Source organism: Elephas maximus, chromosome 3 (assembly GCF_024166365.1).
Source record: "Elephas maximus indicus isolate mEleMax1 chromosome 3, mEleMax1 primary haplotype, whole genome shotgun sequence".
In the NCBI taxonomy this organism is placed as follows: domain Eukaryota; kingdom Metazoa; phylum Chordata; class Mammalia; order Proboscidea; family Elephantidae; genus Elephas; species Elephas maximus.
This window is the reverse complement of record NC_064821.1, coordinates 90,062,652-90,081,790: the sequence shown is the minus strand read 5'-3', so window position 1 is coordinate 90,081,790 and position 19,139 is coordinate 90,062,652. Positions and strand designations below refer to the sequence as shown.

The 19,139-nt window shown below is 49.8% G+C and overlaps 1 protein-coding gene across 1 annotated transcript; it reads right to left on the bottom strand.

Moving 5' to 3' along the window:
• Positions 1–3,210: 3,210 nt before the first annotated feature.
• FOXE3 (forkhead box E3) lies at positions 3,211–4,206 on the bottom strand (the record flags this gene model as incomplete). The annotated part of the gene is made up of 1 exon (XM_049875541.1): positions 3,211–4,206. A coding segment is annotated over one exon (996 nt), but the record flags the coding sequence as incomplete, so codon positions are not given.
• Positions 4,207–19,139: the final 14,933 nt, after the last annotated feature.

The following is a 19,139-nucleotide window of genomic DNA, read 5'->3' as shown; positions in this document are numbered from 1 at the left end:
AGCACCATTTGAAGCAAAAGAAATCTTGCACTTTGATCTTTGTGGAGCTCTAATCCTTAGAAAACCCAGGGTTGAAGCTTCTGCTACCTACTGGGCCTTGGGAGGGACAGTCTCCTCATCCTCCAAATGGGATAGCAGGTGAGAATGGATAAGAAGGAAACTTGAGGTCTTTACAAACTACAATCAACTGAGTCATTATTCAGTGACTCAGGCACAGTATTAGACGTTGGCGATTAATTTAGTCAGTCAACAAATATAAGTGCAGGGCTGCTATGCAGCAGGCAAATTAGATCTGACCCTTGCTCTAAGGGGTTAACAGCTGGGGTGGGAGATGTCAGTCCGTGGCATTTGGTACCACACTGTGAACACGCACTGCCCTACTTGCAAAGAGGGCCTTCCCTTCTCAGAGTTCCCACCCCTTTCTCTCTATGAGCCACCCACTTTCCACCCTCACCCGCCATCACCACCCCAGAGCTTCAAACTCTGATATCTAACAGAGGTGCATCAGGTATGTCCAACATACAAAGCATATCCTCAAGACACACTGATCCCCTCCCACCACCCTCTTCTACCCCTAATCCAGGCTTGGCTAGATCAGGAACCCTGAGGCGAGAGAGCTTGGAAAAGCCTAATGCTTGGCATTTGGGTCAGCACCAGAGAGGAGGACAGGGTCAAAGGCCAGCTTTCTCCTTTATACCAGAACCTCTGCTTCGTAGTATAGTGCTGCCCTGTCCTTGGTGCTGGGGACAGTCATGGATTAGCTTGAGTCCCTTATGTCCAGGGTCACAGTCCAGCAGGGGAGGTAAGAAGAGTCATAGCTGACAGTGCAGAGTCCAGCTCCAGATGTTTTGAAGGGGACCTGGTATGACTCCAGTAGGGAGTTTTAACCTTTTACACTGGACCCCTAGCCTCCAGAATACTGGGTTACTAATCACCTGGGAATTTTGCTAAAATGCAGAATCTAATGATTCGGTAGACCTGGGGTTGGCCTGAGATTCTGCATTTCTAACAGGCTCTCAGGTGATGATGTAGGTTCGTGGATAATACTGAGTGCGAGGCTCTAGAGCATTTAACTCATTTCTCTGAGGAGTGATGATTAGCGTAATGTCTCTTCCCCACTGGTCCATAAACTCTATAAAGCAAGATCTTCCCTTTCTTTCACTGATGTATCCTCAGTGGCTGGCATACTGCTTGGCACATTCAGTAAGTACTTGTTGGAGGAATGAATCAGTGGTCAATGCTCCCTTACCCATGAGAACTGGGGATAACCAGAAGACAATCCCACAGCCCAAATACGCACGTGCATGCACACACACACGCACCCCATCTCATCTCTACCAGGCTCTGGGATGCAGTTGATGGCATTTTACTAGGCCTACTATATGCATGGTGTTGGGGGAACAGTCTGCCTCTATACCTCCCATCCAGGGGGCCTAAATAAAGGCTTTGGGCCCAGAACATTCTGTGATTAAGAGGGTGGGAATTGGGTCACTCTTTCCCAGTTCCTTCTCCTTATTGGAGAGGCTTTCCCTCGGTTCTGGGTACACAGTAGCTCTTGCTGTCTCTTGCAATGTATGGGCACCATATGGCACCTGGCCAACCCCACTTCCATATCTGTTCCCGGAACGAGGTCTCTCAACTACAGCAGGAGAGGAGTGAATGTGGAACATCTGCCGCGGGAGATGGGTGTCCACTGGGGAAGCTGATCTCTCTCTGTCTCTTCTCTATGTGAGTAAAGCTTTCCATGCACTAATAGAGTATGCGTGGTCTGTGTCTTTTGTTGGTGACCTCAAACCCTGGTATAACACATAGCCTCTGGGAGGTGCAAATGGTTAAGCACTCAACTACTAACTTAAGGGTTAGTGGTTCAAACCCTCCCAGAGATGCCTTGGAAGAAATGCCTGACAACCTGCCTCAGAAAGATCACAGCCTTGAAAACCCTATGGAGTGCAGATCTACTGTGAAACACATGGGGCCTCCACAAGTTGGAACTGACTTGATGGCAACTGGTTTTTTGTTTTTTACTATATGCACAGCTATGCACCATGCCTTTTACTAGGCCTACTATATGCATTTCCTAATGCAATTTTACAAACTTTTGCCTGGTGACTCCCAAGGAGGCTCACCCCTTGTGGCAACCCAAGGTCCTTAACAAGACTCATCCACTGTCTCCCCAGACCACTCCCCCAAGTCACCAGCCACCACACAAGCCCAAGGGGGGGTTTCTTTCTTCTTTTTCTTTTCTTTTTTCTTTTTTTATTAAATCAACTTTAATTAAAAAAAAAAAAAAGCCCAATGAGCCCTAAGTTTCCAGATGGTGGGGCAGACACGAAGGTCCAGTATCTCCTTGAAAAGTCAGGAGCCCCTGGTGCTGTTTGTCTCAGAACTCTTGAAAGCTGTCCTCGGGCCCTGGGAACTGGACAGCTAGGTGTGTCTGTGTGGAAGGGGAGCTCTAGCCCAGTAAGAAACTGAGGACAGACATATATGGGGGGGGGGACAAACTTGTGGAGAAATGAAGGAAAGATAGTGAAGGAGTCATGAATCCAGGAGCCTGACTCAACTATGTTCACAGTACCCTCCCCCTCTCATTTAGCCCCTCCTTTGGCCTCATTCTTCTGGGTCTTTCCCAGACCCAGCCTCAACCCTTCTGTATTCTGTCAATCTCTGTCCCTGCCCCAGGCTCAATTATTCAGGGCAAGGGGTAGGAGTTGGGGTGGGGGTGGGGGACACAAATATATGAAGAAGGAAAGGCAGGGTTGGAGAGAAGTTAGCGGAGGCGTAAAGTTCTGTAAACTCTGTGTTATAAAAACGTGTTGTTATGAGGAGGTCGAAGGAAGGATTCGGTTTGAGATCTCAGTTCTGGCTTCTGAAGGCTTGGAACTCACCAAGAAACCCGGGGTGGGGGTCCAGCTCCGGGACATGGAGCTCATAGCGCTGGGGAGTAAGGGGTGCACAGGTGGGAGCTCACAGTGGAGGAACTAAGGGTTCACAAATGGGAGGGGTGCTTCGGCCCGTCGGAGAGATGGTGGGAGTCTCCCCAGGGCAGAGGATTTAACAGGTGTGCTCAGTCCAAGTGGCAGAGATGAGAAACCCATAGGAAGTGCTCCAAGCCAAGGCGGCAGAGATGGGTGGCGCTCCAGGCAGCGCTCCAGTCCTGGGACGGGGGCGGGGGAGAACCCACAGGCGCGCACCAGCCCTCGGGAAAGAGGCTCACAGGTAGCGCTCCAGCCCCGGCGCGAAGCCCGGCTGCCTCAGGTAAGCCCCTCCCGGGCTGAGCGGGCCGAGCGCGGCCGCCGGCCCGGCCAAGGCCAACAGCGGCTCTGCGGGAAGCGGACCGGGGCCAGGCCGCGTCGGCGGCAGCCCCAGGCGGCCCGGGGCCTGCGTGTAGAGCGGCGGGCTGGCGGCCGAGTAGACGGCGGCTGGCGGCGGGGAGGCGGCGGCCGAGCAGGGCGGGAAGGCGGCGCCGGCGTCGAGCTCGGGGGTGCCCAGCGCCGCCAGCTCGGGCGGCAGGCTCACCAGGCTGTCGACGCTGAAGAGGCGCGCGGGCGGCGCGGGGCCCGGGGCGGCGGGGGACGGCGGCGCCAGCAGCCCGGGGCCGGGGGGCGCGGGGGCGGGCGGCGCGGGCCCGTAGGGCGCGTAGGGGAAGGGCAGCGGGCCGGGCCCCGGCGGCGCGGCCGGCAGGGCGGGCAGCTCGGCGCGCTTGAAGCGCTTGCGGCGCCGCAGGAAGCTGCCGTTGTCGAACATGTCGGCGGCCGCCGGGTCGAGCGTCCAGTAGTTGCCCTTGCCCGGGTTGCCCGGCTCGCGGGGCACCTTGACGAAGCAGTCGTTGAGCGTGAGGTTGTGGCGGATGCTGTTCTGCCATTTGCGCGAGCTGTCGCGGTAGAAGGCAAAGCGCTCGGTGATAAAGCGGTAGATGGCGGCCAGCGTGAGGCGGCGGCCCGGGGCGTGCGCCAGCGCCATGGCGATGAGCGCGATGTACGAGTAGGGCGGCTTCCCGCGTTGCAGGGGCCGCCGCCGCCGCCGCCCCGGGCCCGGCGCCGACTCCGTCTCCCCGCGGCCCGCCGCTGCCTCCTCGGGTTCCGGCCCCGGCTCGGCTCCGGCGAGCGGCGACGGCGGCGGCCCCGACGGCGCGACCGAGGGCAGGGCTGGGAAGCCCGAGAAAGCGGCGGGCGGATCCATGTGGCTGTGCCCAGTCGTCGGGATGCGTCAGCCCCTTCCCGCGCGGCTCCCGGAGAGCAGGGACCGCTGAATCGCCTTATATGGACACTGCCCCCCACCACCAGGGGAGAGGGTTCGGACCTCAACCTCGGCTTCTCTGCTGACCAGCACCTCCCCCCTAATTTGCTCTTCCAACCCTCTTCCTGTGTTCACAGTACCGGGTCCCTCATTTCGCCCCTCCTTCGGCCTCATCCCTTTGGGTTAGTCCCAACCTCCTGCCTTCTCCACCGCCATTCAGCCAGTCCCTTCCCCCTGCCCCATCCACCACTCGATCAGCCCCCTCCCCACTGGGCCAGTCCTAATCACTAGCACACGCATTTTGCTCACTCTCCCAGCCTCCTCCCCATTTTGCTCCTCCCAGTTAAGTACAGTCCCCTCCATCCTCCTCTCCCAGCAGTCTCCCTGTCCTTCCATCTCCAGAGCCGACCCCAGCTGGGGCAGAGATGAGGACCACCTCCCAGCCGTCTGAGACCTATGGCTAGTCAGGGAGGCATCAAGCCAACCTCAGGCATAAGGGAACTTTGGCGGAGGAAATGGAGAGGGTAGGGGTTGGGGAGGGAAGGGCGGAGTGAGGCCAGTTTTGCCCATGGTAGGATGTTTGGCAGCTCCATATCAGGGCCACCTTCTCCTCTCTCTGCTGTCTCCCCAGTACCCCTGCCCTGCCCAGGCCACTTGTGAGCATTCTTTGAAAAAACAAAATCGTGAAAAGTGGTCCAACTAGCAGATTTGGAAACCAGAGCACAGACCACTTTAAATGGAGAATCCCAGAAAATCCAGAACTTGGAGCTGCCCTTCCCAGCTGCCTCTTCTTCACAGCCCTTTTGTTGTTCTAGAAAGCTGTGCTCCCCTTCTCTCTCTCTCTCTGACACCCACACACCCACACACGCACACACACACACACAGGGAAAATGCACAAAATACAGGCCCCACACAGCCTCCGGAGTTTCAAGGAGTAGTTACCAGTACAGGAATGGGTCATAAGACAGCTGCTTACTGACCCAGAAACACCACACCGACATTTCCTTGTCGACAGAGAGTCTTGGCAATTTTTATTTAAAAATTCAGTCTGGGAAGGGTGTCTACTTTTGTGGATGGAGGGGAAAACCTAAGAGAGTCTAGGTGGGGTGGGGTAAATTTTTTACATAAAAGAGTAGATCTGTGTTGCTCTGGGAAACACCACCCACTACCACTGTCCAGGGGTGATGCTTCTCTGAGCCTATTTCAGGAAACCTCCAAAGTGACAGGAGAGACCCAGCACTGGCTTTGAGGGAAAGAAAGGTGGTGGCAGAGCGGTGGAGGAGCCTTGTTAAAGGAGCCCTGTCTTCTGGACAGGATAACCTGGAAACCTCAGGCAAATCAAGGAGCTTGTGTGGAGTGGGGCTGAGAGTATAGAAGGCAAGGGAGATGCCGAATGTGCAAAATTTAAGGGGGCACTTACTCTCAGAGTAGTGCTAGTGTGGGGTCACCACTTCAGAGCAAGTGCCTCCTTAAATTTTGGGACCTAGATGCCTAGCTTGCCTCACCCTAGTCCTGGGCCTATTGTGTAGTGTCCCTGTTTTCAGAGGATAAAAGGAGGCCTTTGTCCAAGGGCTTCAAAATCCTTCAAAATCCCTCTGTCCCACTCTCCAAGATCTCAGATCGTATCTCATTCTCAGCTGATAATATAACCAAAACCAAAAACCAAACCCGTTGCCGTTGACTCAATTCGGACTTATAGTGACCCTATAGGACAGAGTAGAACTGCCCCCATAGAGTTTCCAAGGAGCGCCTGGTGGATTTGTACTGCTGACCTTTTGGTTAGCAGCCATAGCACTTAAACCACTACGCCACCAGAGTTTCCAATAATATAACAGCCACCATTTTATATGTGGTAATATAAAAAAAAAAAAAAAATTTTTTTTTTTTTTTTTAATATATGTATTATTTCACTTAAGTCTCAACAACCCTATGAGGTAGGTACTGTTATTATCCCCATTTTGCAGATGAGGAAACTAATGTTGTGAGAGACTTACTAACACATAACTAGTAAGTGGCCGAGCTGGCATTAAACCTGGAGTTCAGAGCACTGGCACCACTGCTCTTCTAAGAACGTATTTTAAAGCTGAGACTTTAGAAATCATTTACTCTGGAGTCCTCCCTGCTCCCACAACTCCAGCTGTGAAGGCTGGTTCCTAGCCTCCCCATGACCTCCGGGTCAGCATATCCAAGTGCCCACTGGACACTGCCACATGGATATTTCAAGGCATCTCAAACCCAGAATGACCTAAATGAAATTCATCTCTCCTTCCGCCCAGTGCACCCTTCTACCCCAACCTGCTCCTCTCCCTGCATTCCAGATTTCAGCAAATGGACCCCCATCTCTGGACCACCTACATCAGAAATGTGAACTTCATCTTGGGCCCCTCATCCCCAACATCTTAGCAATCACTAAGCCCTGTCAACTCCACAACGATCCCAACCCATCCCTCCTTCAATTTTCACGGCCTCAGTTCAGCTGACATAATTCTCCAAGCGCTTCTGTGCCAGGCGCTTTGCCAGTCTCAAGGCAAGACAGAGCGGAAGGCAATCACGACCTGGTGGACAGCTGGACACACCAACAATTACAAACTGCAAGAAAGGTGAGTAGAGGGGTCTGTGGAAGCACGGAGAAAGAGAATGACCCTTGGAGTTCTAGAGACAACTCCCACCCCACGGCAATGAAGAGCCTGCAGCTTATACTCAAGCAGGCCCTGCCTCAGTATCCTCTCACCCTTCCCCCCATGCGTTTCTACTGCCTGAGCACAGACCACACCAAACACGAGCTAGTGCAATCACAGCGAACAGCTCCCCAAAGAAGAAGGCGACACAGGTAGCTGCAGCAGCAGGGAATTCAGCTCCAAGAGCTGAGTGACTTGGGCCAGTGACTCATTTGTGTCTCAGTTTTCTCACCTGCCAAATGGGGGTAATAATGGTCCTTCTTAGCATTGTTATGAGGTTCAAATGAGATTGTGTATGATGGTATCTGGCTCAGGAGTGGCACTTGGAAACTGTTGTTGTTGTTAGTTGCCACTGAGTCAATTCCGACTCGTGGCAGCCCCGTGTGTGCAGAGTAGAACTGTGAGCCATACAGTTTTCAAGGCTATGATCTTTCAGAAACAGATCACCAGGCCTTACTTTCGAGGTGTCTCTTGGTGGGTCTGAACCACCAACCTTTTGGTTAGTAGTCCGGCATTTAACCACTTGTGCCACCCAGGAACTCTGCATTTGGTAATAGGGGCTATTTTTCTACTGGTATTTCCAGTATTTCCTGGTATTTCCAGTATTTCCAGTATTAAACCAGGAGGGGAAGGAAAATGGCTGGGTTAGAAAAGTCATTTCAGAGCCTACATGTTTTCTACCAGGGGCAGCATAATCCACAGCCGGCCTCAGGCACACAACCAGAGCCAAGGAGGTCTCAGTTACCATCTCTTCCATCTTCCCTTGGGGCCAAAGCCCCTCTGAAGTCCCTTACCACAGTCTCTGTCTCACCTCTCCAAGGAGTGAGTAGGGTGGGAGGAGTAGGGCTTATTACCTCCCATGACAGACCGCAGTTTTCTTGTATATTCACTTTTCCAGTCCATATGTAGAGCCTGGAACATAGTATATGTTCAATAAAAGACACTGAATGTGTGAGTAGCTGTGCTGATCCTGGGGAGGGTGGGGGCAGGGAGCTGGGCCAAAGTGGTGAGAACCCAGACTTTTCCAGTTCTCTGTGCCTGCTTGGCCCCCTCCATTGGGCCTGCTTCCCGGAGTTGAGCACACCAGTGTCAGGGGGCGACCCAAGGGCTAATCCATGTTTTCAGCGTGGCTGGGCTCTCTTTTCACAGGCCCTGGGCCGGACGTGATGCGGCTGAGCATCCGGGCATAAGATGGTCAGTGAAGGCGGCCCCTTTCTCATGGGCCTGGATTCCAGGCGGCCCAGCGTCTGAGTGGAGGCCCCGGGGCGGGAGGAACACAGTGGCTGGGCTGGGCAGCCCTTTGTCTGACCATGCTGGGTGGATATTCGGGCTGGCAGGAGGGATTAATGGCCAGGGATTGGCCCTGGGGCCGGCCTTCCCATTGCCCTTTGGAGGCCAAAGGCCCAGGTCAGGGCATACAGAGTTGATGGCTCCCTAGATAGGAGTAGAAATTCCCACCCTTGTCCAAACCTGTTAGCTTTAGCCCCCAAGGCTCCCTGCCCCCAGCCCTGGCTCTGCAGAGGCACCACTAGCCCAGACAGCCTTCAAGGCAAGCAGCAGAGGGTGGAGGCCAGAGCACCCCAACCACTCTGTCTGGAAGAGGAGGGCTGAGGCTAAAAGTTCTTTCGGGTCCCAGCCCCAAGATCCCCAGGCTCTGTAGGAGGGCTCCATGATTGGCCCTCCAGAACTCTGGGGAGAAACAACGATGTTAATCCAACAAGGGCCTAAAAGGCCAGCCTGAGTTGTCAACCAATCCCCAAGAAACTCCTGAGGGATTCCTCCAACACTGCTAGTTTGAGAATACCCTAGAGTCATTTCTTCATAAAACCGTCCATCTTGGCATCCGTGGATCACATAACCCAGAGGCTACAGGATGGGCTCAGGAACCAATGGAAACCCCAGAGACACACCCACAGCTCCTGCTCCACCCCACCACTCAGGGATTAGGAAGGCTGCTGCAGGACCTCCTCCCTGTTACCACAAAACTAAAAAGCCCTTGCCCAGGATACTTGCCATTCCTTAGGAACCTGGGGCAGGCTGTGGGGGGTCCTGGAACCCCGCTCTGGCGAGGACTATTCTGACTAAGCTGCTCCTGAATTAGTCATGAAAGCAGCAGCCAGCCTTACGTGCAGGGCTGACTCCTGTGGGGTGCCCTCTGGGCCCGGAGCACCTGAGCCAGGCTCAGAGAGGGGAACAGGTGCAGGCCTGAGGTGGTGAGAGCATCAGGGAATAACCTAGGACAGGGAGGCCCCTCTGCGTGGTTCTTCATTCCTCAAGCTCCTTCATTCAGTGTATCCTAAGGGTGCTTACTCCGTGTACAGCTTGCCTAGGTGCTGTGGTCACAGGAGTTTGACTGTTCTCTGCCTTCGCCAGGCTCAGAAGAAGCAGCCAGGCAGACACTCCCATACTTGGTGGCCAGTGTGTGATGCAGGCAGAGCCACAACTGCAGAATAGAGGCCCTCGCTCTGCCTGGGGAAATTAAGACGACTCTGGAAGATTAAAGCTCCAGTTGGCTTGTGGCGCAGGTGGTGGGGGGATGGATTAGGGGCTCATTCTCTGTACCACCATAATATCCCCATCGCCGCACTTACCTTACTGTGTTTTCAATGTCTCCTTGTGTGTCTACCCCTCTCACTAGCCTTTGTATGCAGTGAAGGCAGGTTCTGTGTCTTGCCCACCTTTGGATCCCAGCACTTAGTGCCTGATGCAAGCTGGTGATCAATAAATACGTATTGGATGCCCAGAAGGATGGCTGGACACCAAATTGAGGAAACTGTGGTGCAAAGGTCTGAAGGCAATAGCTTATGGTCCATTCTGGGAAGTGCAAGACCTTCAGTGTTTGAGGATTCAATGAACCCAAGTATGTAGAGTTCTTTTAGAACAGTGCCTGGCACAAATCAATGCTGTGTGTTAGCTGTTGTTGTTACTGTTATTATTCACTGTGGCTACTGTAGAGTGTCAAGGGACTTGCTTAGACAAGGAAGGTAGATGGGGCCAGATTGTAGATGACTTTATTTGCCATGTTAAGAAGCTTGGATCTTTCTAGAGACAATGGGGAGCCTTTGAAAATTTTTCAGCAGGTGAGTGGCACGATCAGATTTCTTATTTAGATCATTCAATCTGGCAGGAGGTAGACTAGAGAGGGAAGAGGCTGGAGTCTTCGAGACCATATGGGAGGCTGACTATGGGTTGAGGTATGAAGCAGGGCTGACTCCAGGGGAGCATCAGACGTCTTATTCCTATTCACTCCTGCCAAGGACAGAGAGAGACCCTCCAGTTATCCATCTCAGAGAGTGGCTTAAATATCAGCTTTATCACTGTAATGGATTGAACTGTGTCCACCAGAAAGATATGTTGAGGTCCTAACCCCCAGGGCCTGTGAATGTGATCTTGTTTGGAAATAGGGTCTTTGAAGATGCTCTTAGTTAACATGACGTCAAATTATAGTAGAATGGGTCCAATTCCATTATGGGTGGTGTCCTTAGAGGAGAAAAGACACAGACAGAGGGAAGATGGCCATGAGAAGACAGAGGGAAGATGGCCATGAGAAGACGGAGGGCCACCTGGGGCTACCAGAGGCTAGAAGAGATAAGAAAAGATCTCCTAGAGCCTTCAGGGAGAGCACCCTGCCAACACCCTGAATCCAGACTTCTAGCCTCCAGAACTGAGACAACAAATGTATGTTGTATAAAACTACCCAGTCTGTAGTATTTTGTGACAGTAGCGTAGAAAACTAATACAACCACCCAGTCCAGAAACCGATCATCATCCTTGACTCCCATTTCCCTTCTGACCACTTCCACTCACCAAGACCTGTCAGTTCTTAGGGATTGCTCTCAGGTCCATTCTCTTCTCTTGTCCCTCTGTCTCAGTCCTTGTTTAGGCCAATGTCACTGCCAACTGCTATGACCTCCCATCTGGTCTCCCTGCCTCCCGTCCAGCTCCCTCCATGTCTTCTCTCTTCAGTAGCTAAAGCGATGCCTCATCCTGTGGCCCCTACTTAAACACCTGCATTGGCTCCCCATCACCTCAGGATGGGTGATGGCTGGCAGACAACCGACTGCATGACCTGACCTGCGGACCCCTCTGCCTCATTTCTCACCAATCTACCTCTGCCCTGCCCCCCAACACACACACACACACACACACACACACTCACGCATATTCACACATTCTATACTCAGCCAAACAAGTGCCAGGTCCTCTCCCACGCTGATCCTTTGCTAACTGAAATGAGTACAGCCTGCTTTGCTAGTTTTAAATACAAATATAGTCTCGCTTATGTCTCCTGCTAGCCCCTCAAGTCCCTAAGACCCTCATTGGCATGAAGTCCCATCTTTCTCTCTGAAAAACTCCACCTCCGAATTGTCAGAACAAGTAAAAAACAAACAAGCAAACTAAAACCCTGAGGGTTTTCCATCCAGAGGCAGAGAGGGAGCTACCCACTTCTCACACTGGTCCCTCTGCCTGGAGGGCCCTTTCTTCCCTAAACTGCTTGGTGAATTCCTGCTTATCCCTTGAGAGCTGGCTCACAGAGCGCATCTTCTATTAAAAATTTCCCATTTTCTCCTTCCCTCCTCTTTCCCCTCCAGACTGTGGTATAGTAACAGTAATTACAGCAGATACAATGTGTTGGGGGCTTATCTTGTGCTGGGAAGTATGTCAGATGTTTTACAAACATCACCTCACTTAATCCTTAGAACAACCAGTGAGAGAGTCACTACTATCTGCACCTATGGATGAGGAAGGAGCCTGGGTGGTGCAAGCTGCTTGCAATCGGCTGCTAACCAAAAAGCTGGTGGTTCAAAGTCACCCAGCGGCTCCCAGGAAGAAAAGGTCTGGTGACCTGCCTCTGTAAAGATTACAGCCAAAAAAACTCTATGGAGCAGTTCTACTTTGCAACACATGAGTCATCATGAGTCTGGGGCTGATTCAACAGCAGCTAACAAAAACAACAACATGGATGAGGACACTGAGGCACAGAAAGCCTAAGTGACTTGTTAAGAGGTCACACATGACTGTATCAATTCACCAGATTGTGAGAGTGACATTTCCTTATATCCTTAACAACTTTAGGGATTATACTTTTTAATCTATGCAGTCTAACAGGTTAAAAGGGGTATCACATTATTGTATTTTTTTGTCATCGTTAAGGATGAAATTTTTTCTATGTATATTTCTTCCCAGGTGAATTTCTTGTTTATGTACTTTGTACATTGGTTTATGGGGTGTTTAATTTTTTCTTATTGATCTATAGGAGTTCTTTATGTTGTGTGACATACATGCTACAAGTGTTTTTGTATGGTTTGTCATTTTTCTTTTAATTTTGTAGCAATTAAAAATTTATATAGCTAAATAAAGGGGATGGGAGGGAGGGGGAAGGGGGTTATTGCTAATGGAGTACTGAGTTTTGGTTTACAGTGATAGAAAAATCACACTGAGATTGGACAGACCCATAAAACAAAATGAGACTGAAGGGGCATACCAGCCCTGGGGCAAGGATTACAAGGCAGGTGGGGACAGGAAAGCTGGTAATAGGGAACCCAAGGTGGAGAAGGAAGAGTGTTGACATGTCGTAGGGTTGTTAACCAATGTCATAAAACAATATGTGTACTAATTGTTTAATGAGAAACTAGTTTGTTTTGTAACCCTTCATCTAAAGTACAGTAAAAAATAAAGGAAAAAGAAAAATTGCATTGATTAAGTGTAAGATTGCACAACTGATTAATGTAATTGCTGTCAATAAGTTGTGTACCTATAAAAAGTTGAATTGGTAAAAGCTGTGTTATAGATATATTTACAACAATGGCAAATAAAAAAGAGTAGCTGCTGAGGCTCCTATGTACAGCCAAACACTTCATGGTATTGATTCCTTGATTTGGAGGTTTAGGGTCACAGTTTCATGAAACATCCCAGTTAATTGGCCTAATAATGTGATTAGTGACTGGGGTCTTAAAAGCTTACACATGGCCATTCAAGGTACAACAATTGTCTCTCTGCCTGGAGCAACAGAGGAAGAAGAGTTAGGAATAGGAGGAAGAAATGGAATGTGTGGCTAATTGCCTCCATGAACAGCTGCCTCCTTTGCCATAAGACCAGAAGAACTGGATAGTACCCAGCCACCATTACTGAACATTTTGATTGACGATTCTATAGACGAATCCTGATCAAAAGAGGGGAAATGCGGAACAGAGTTTAAAATTTTCATGGAAATTGGATTTTCTGGAGCCACAGAGGCTGGATAAACCCCTGAAACTATTGCCCTGAAATAATCTTTAAACCCTGAACCAAAAATATCCCCTGAAGTCTTCTTAAAACCAGACAATAGCTTAACTAGTAAAGAATGTCTGCCTTAAGCATTGTGCTCTTTTAAGATCTATCCATATGGAATCAAATTGACAACAGCAACTGAAAAGACTGGATAGGAAACTTAGGGAGTGGTGAGTTTATGTTAATGGGGAGGAACAACTCGGAAAAGGAGGATGAGAATGGTTGCACAACTAGAAGAATGTAATCAATGTCACTGAATCATATGTCAGAAATTGTTGAAATGGTATATTTCTGTTGTGTATATTCTCAACAACAAAAATAAATAAAATGAATTATATTTAAAAATAAAAGGACTGCTGGCGCCTCTGGCCTAACTATACCCGTAGAGACCTATCCTTGGCAGAACAGGAGCAGGTCCAGGGCCGGGACTGCACCCAGGTCATCTTCGTACCCTTAGTATAGGCTGTGGAGCTGGACAGCTCAGTGAGTGTTTGTTGAATGACTGACCACCTTACTGAATGAATGAAGGAAGGAATGAACAAATGACTGACAACTCGTGTCTGGATAGGCCTGGTTTCTAGCTAGGAATCTGCCTCCTGCCCTTACTGCCTATCTACTCAGCTCTGTGGTCCTGGGCTGAGACCCCCCACGCCGTCCTTGCCTCAGTGGGGTCCAGGCGCAGCTCAGGTTCAGACAGTGCTGGCTCAGCCCTGAGGGTGTAATTCCAGCCGCTCCTAAACCACACACCCAGCATCTGAAGCATGTTCCGTGTCAGTTGGGGCTGTCAGCGTTCTGACATCGACCTTACCCCCGCACCCTTGGCAATCCCAGTGCTCTCTGGCCTCCCTGTTTCGCATTTCCAGGGAAGGGGAGGGGGAGTGGTGCTGTCGGCTGGGCTGACTGGACCAAGGGAACCCAGGCTGGGGGAGAGTGAGTTTGGATCCACTGTTTATTTGCTGTGTGATCCTGTGCGAGTTGCATAATCTCTGTGGCCCCATGCTAGACACATAAGCCCCTAGTGCCTGAGGGACTCTGAGATGAGCTAGGCAGTGACTCCCAACCTACAGGCCCCTTAGCTAAAGCAAGGCATCTGGAAGCCATGTGGCACGCAGCGCTGTCTGTAAACTTGATGCACAACGTGTCTCTCACACACACAATATGAATGTTTTTCAAACAGATGTAGACGCTGCTGTGATTGATAAATACAACCACATTTAAAAGCTTTGCAGTCATTTTTGTTTTTGTCATTATGATTTTTAATCTATCAATGGATACTAAAAGCACAACTACTATCACATGGGGTAGCTGGGAGGTATTTTTAAAATCCCCACTCTTGAATTACTGCTCTAGCCCAATATGCCTTCCTTACGGTTTAGGACATTGAGGTCCAGAAAGGGGAGAGGCTTGCCTAAAGTCCCAAAGCAAGTCAGTGCAAAGCCAAAAATGGAGCCTAGCACTTTGACCACCACCCCCCAGCCCCCTAGCTGCTTCTCTGAATTTATTCAACAATATTTCATAAGCGCCTGCTCTATACTAGATGCCAGGGAGCCAATGATAAAGGCCAAGGGTCCTACCTTCAAGGGCTGACATTCAGACAGGGGTGGGGAGAGTCATTGAACAAAGACTTTATCCTAGAAGCCATTGAAGGACTTGATGAGATTCCTGTTGTGTAATAACCGCTGACTCGCAATGTGGACAATGTGCTCAAGGGGCTTTACCATTTAGGATGTTTTCAGGTTCAAGTAACAGAAACCCTCAACTCAAACAGATTTAAGTTGTTGTTGTGTGCTGTTGATTCCGACTCATAGCAAACCTATAGGACAGAGTAGAACTGCCCCATAGGGTTTCCCAGGGGCTGCTGGTGGATTTGAACTGCTGACCTTTCGGTTAGCAGCCTGACCTCTTAACCACTTTGCCACCGAGGCTCCAAGGAAGCTGTATTTTCTCCCTAACAAGGTCAGAAGTAGGCTGCAGTGGCTGTGGTTCCACTTTTCTGTGATTCTCTTGGCTCTGCTGTCCCTCATGAGATGGCTTCATCTTCAGGCTGGCGGTAAGATAATTATAGCACCCAGACTACAAAATCAGACTTCCAAGTGTCCAGAAGAAGAGAAATCATCTCTTTCTATGCCTATTTCTTAGGGGAGGAAAGCCCTCTTTCCCTCCAAGTGTCTCCTCACTTCTCTTGGACAGGACTGGATCATTTGCCCATTTCTAAACCAATCATTGGCAAGGAGGAATTAATTACATGTTTGACTAGGACTAATCAGAACCAAAAAAAAAAAAATTTTTTTTTTTTTTTTTAATCAGAACCTAGTTCCCTGAACTCGGGGTGGGTCACCTTTCCATGAAGCAGATCACTGTGTGGACAAGGGTGGATACTGAAAATCAGGGTCCCTTTAGGAAGGAAGAAGAGGAGAGAAAAGAGTTTAGAAGACTTATAGAGCACTTACGTCTCTACTGTATGAGCTGCTCAGGTGTGTCTGCTTCCCCCACTTGTTTCTCAGCTCCCTGAGGTCAAGGCCTGGGACTCAACTTCCTGTGGATCCAGGCACAGAGGCCACTGAAGAGAAAGAGGGTGAGTGGAATGGTTAGAAAAGGCAGAGTTTTTCCATAATAGGAAGCACTGGCTCCCCCTCTGAGAAGTATCCAAGCAAAGCCAGGTAATAATGCCCTGTGAAAGACCAGTGGGCTGGGTGGCCTGGGCAATCACCTCGACCTCTTTAAGCCTCAGTTCCTCCTTTGTAGAATCGGAGGAGGGCGCTTTTGGTCTCTAGCAACATTCGCTTCCCACAAAATGTTAAGCCTCTAACATCTTGGATGAACATCAGAGTGGGGGATGAGTGGGGAGGGGTTAGGAAGAGGGAGACTTGGGCAGGTAGGAGAGCAGAAAGGTGTGCTGAAGCCAGCTCTGATCAGCTTGTGAGAGCCAACCATGTGCATCTCATCCCAACTCGGCTTTCAGTGACATCATGTTAGCAGTTAGAAATCAGCCACACCGGGAGCATTTCTACCACAGAAATTGGTAAGCCCTACAAACCAGGACTTCCTCTCCCCCACCTTTCCCAGAGATCCAGTTGTTAAAGATTCACCAGGGCACCGCTTGTTAAGACTCCAATAAATAATGAAGATCAGACATGACTGAGGCTCTCCTCTGTGGCTCGGGTAGGAGGCTCCAGGGAAGAAAGGCCCGGAGGGCAGGACCTCTATGGAAAAGTGAGCGGGGAGGATTGGGCACTTGCCTATCCCCTCTCTGGGACCCCTTAAGTTCATGCCTATGGAGCTCTATGTCTGTGCCCAGTGCAAGACCAGATCTTTACATCTCTAATCTTCATGGCCACTCTCTGGGTCAGGCCTGACCCTTCCTATTTTATCCTGTCCTGAATTCTGAAAGAGATATACTCTTTGATTCAGAAATTGCCCTTGTAGGAATTCATCTTGAGAGAATAATCAGAGATGTGCCCAATGATGCATGTCCAAGGAGGGTCATCACTGTGTTACTTAGAATAGGGAAAAAATTGAACGCAATATCCTGCAATAAGGTATCCATCCCTTGGAACATTAGGCAGACATTAAAAGAACTGGTTTTGAAAACTTTTTAATAACATGAAGAAATGTTCATGATATAATGTTAAATATAAAAAAAAACAGGGTACAGAAGCTATACAACATGGCTCCAATGTTCGTGTGCATCTACATACACGGAAGAAGAGCTGGAAGAAAATACACCAAAATAGCAACAGTTTTATTGCTAGGTAATAGATTTGGGTGATTTTTATTTTTTCTTTCTATTTTTTTAGGAACTAAAGCTATGACCATCATTCCCTGAGCTGTGCTCTTGTGGCACTTGCTGAATGTATGTTAATACCTAAATAAAAAGGTTTTTAAATGTATGCATATTTAATACACAAGAAACTGCTAACAATGGTTGCCTCACAGGGAGGGAGCTGTGTGGTTATGAAACAGGAGCGTCAGGGAGACTTTAACTCTGTATTTGTGTTTTTTTGTAAGTTAGAATCATGTGCATTTATAATCTACTCAGAAAATGAGTTGATTAAATACTCAAAAAGTAGCCAGTAAGTATGCATGAGCTCTCTGCCCAGGAAAAAAAAAAGTCAATTTTAAAAAGTGTTCCCAGTTTATAATGAGGGATTGGAGGTTCACGGAAGTGGAGGGAGCTGCCCAGAGTCACCCAGGCAGAAGATAATTACAAGCTGCAGTGCTTGTCCAGTGGTAGCAATCCTCTAGTGTGTCTGGGGCTTCGTGTTTGCAAATTGTTGCTTCCCTGCAGACTCGTCTCCATTTGACAGATACTGAAACACACAGGTTTAAAGCCCATCTCCCTCACCCCCAGGTCACGTAGAACCCTGGTTCCTGGCTGTCACTTGGCAGGCAGGCAGGCAGGCAGGCACTCCATGACCATCTGTTAAGGCAAGGATCCCCTAGCCTGCCCCACATGGCCCAGAGAGAGCCATCATTCACCCCAAGACCCCCAGCACACCAAATGTCTCCCAAAGGACTACCCACCAAAAACTAGAACCCAAGAAAGAGGCCAGAGCCACAGGCAGAAAGAAGGAAGGACTCTCCCGGCGGCAGGAAGCAGCATCTGGAAGAGTTTATGCCTTCGTAGCAGGCGTGCAGTCATTAGTAGAACTTTGGCATGTTTGGGGGCAATAACTGCATATTTCCTCTGGAGTGCTTATGAGCTGCCTCTGCTCAGAATGTAATGAGTATGTTCCCTACAAGGGGGGGTGGTGGTGTTGACGCTCCTCCTAGGCCTGCCTGGGCTGCTCTTCTGCCGTCTGGTTGGTGTTAGGCTCGCCCGCCTTCCTATTTTTAGACATGCCCGCCAGCCCTGGGACCAGCCGCTGGCTGTGACTGTGAGCACGGCTGTCCTGACAGGACCGAGGACCAGTGGGGCAGCCTAATCGGGAAGGAATTATTTGCTCCAGTGCTTTGCTGTGGTCAAGAGCCACTTCTTTTCATCTCCACTCAAAGACTCCACCCCAGGGATTTTCTGAGCTTAAAAAATAGAGGGAATTTTTTTTTTTTCCAGAAGTTACATTGGTGGATAATACACATAAGTTCAAGAAGAGTAGAGGTGAATCTGTGTCCCTTTCTCTCTCACCCCAGCTACTGCTTCTATCTCCTTTTGGCTCTTACAAAGGTAGATTCTTATGCCTGCCCTTCCTCCTCTCTCTACCACCTCTTCCTTCATCTGAAAAGCTCAACTTATGCCATCTCCTCCAGGAAGCCTTCCAAATGGGGTTAAGCCTCTTTCTCTGGCTTCCCCAGAGCTCCTGTGCTTCCCTCTGTCACAGCCATTATCGCACTCTGGAATGAGTGTTTGCTTAGCTCCTCCACCACCTAATTCTGTGAGTCGTGAGGACTGGGGATGTGAATTATTCCTCTAGCAAGATCCCCAGTGTCCACCACAGGGCCAGGGGTAGAATGGATGCCCAGTGAATGCCTACTGACTGGTTGGTTGAATGAATAAATTGTTGAATAGAATAATCGAGCAACAGAGATAAAGGAGGCAGGAGGTACTCATTTTGCAGATAAGTAAGCTGAGGCTTAGGAAGGAAAATAAGGAGGTATTATCAAGGATCTTTGCTTGCAAGTGACAGAATATTAACTTTAACTTAAAAACAAGAGGAAATTTATTGGCCTACAAATCAGGGCAAGGATGAAACTGGACTCAGGCATGTCTGGCACCAAGTACTTGCGGGTTCCAATAGCCAGGTCTCCAACCTCATGAAGAATGTGGTCAGCTTTACAGGCCACATTCTCCATGAGTTGGGGACCTGGCTATTGGAAGCTCTATACTCCCATCCTTACAGTTCTGCAATAGAGATAAAAGAGCTGCAGTTGGGGGCAGGGGGAAGCAGGGAAGGACTCTGAGTGGTCCAGTTTGGAGCCCATGCTCACCCTTGACAATCACTGTGGAGGTCAGCAGCT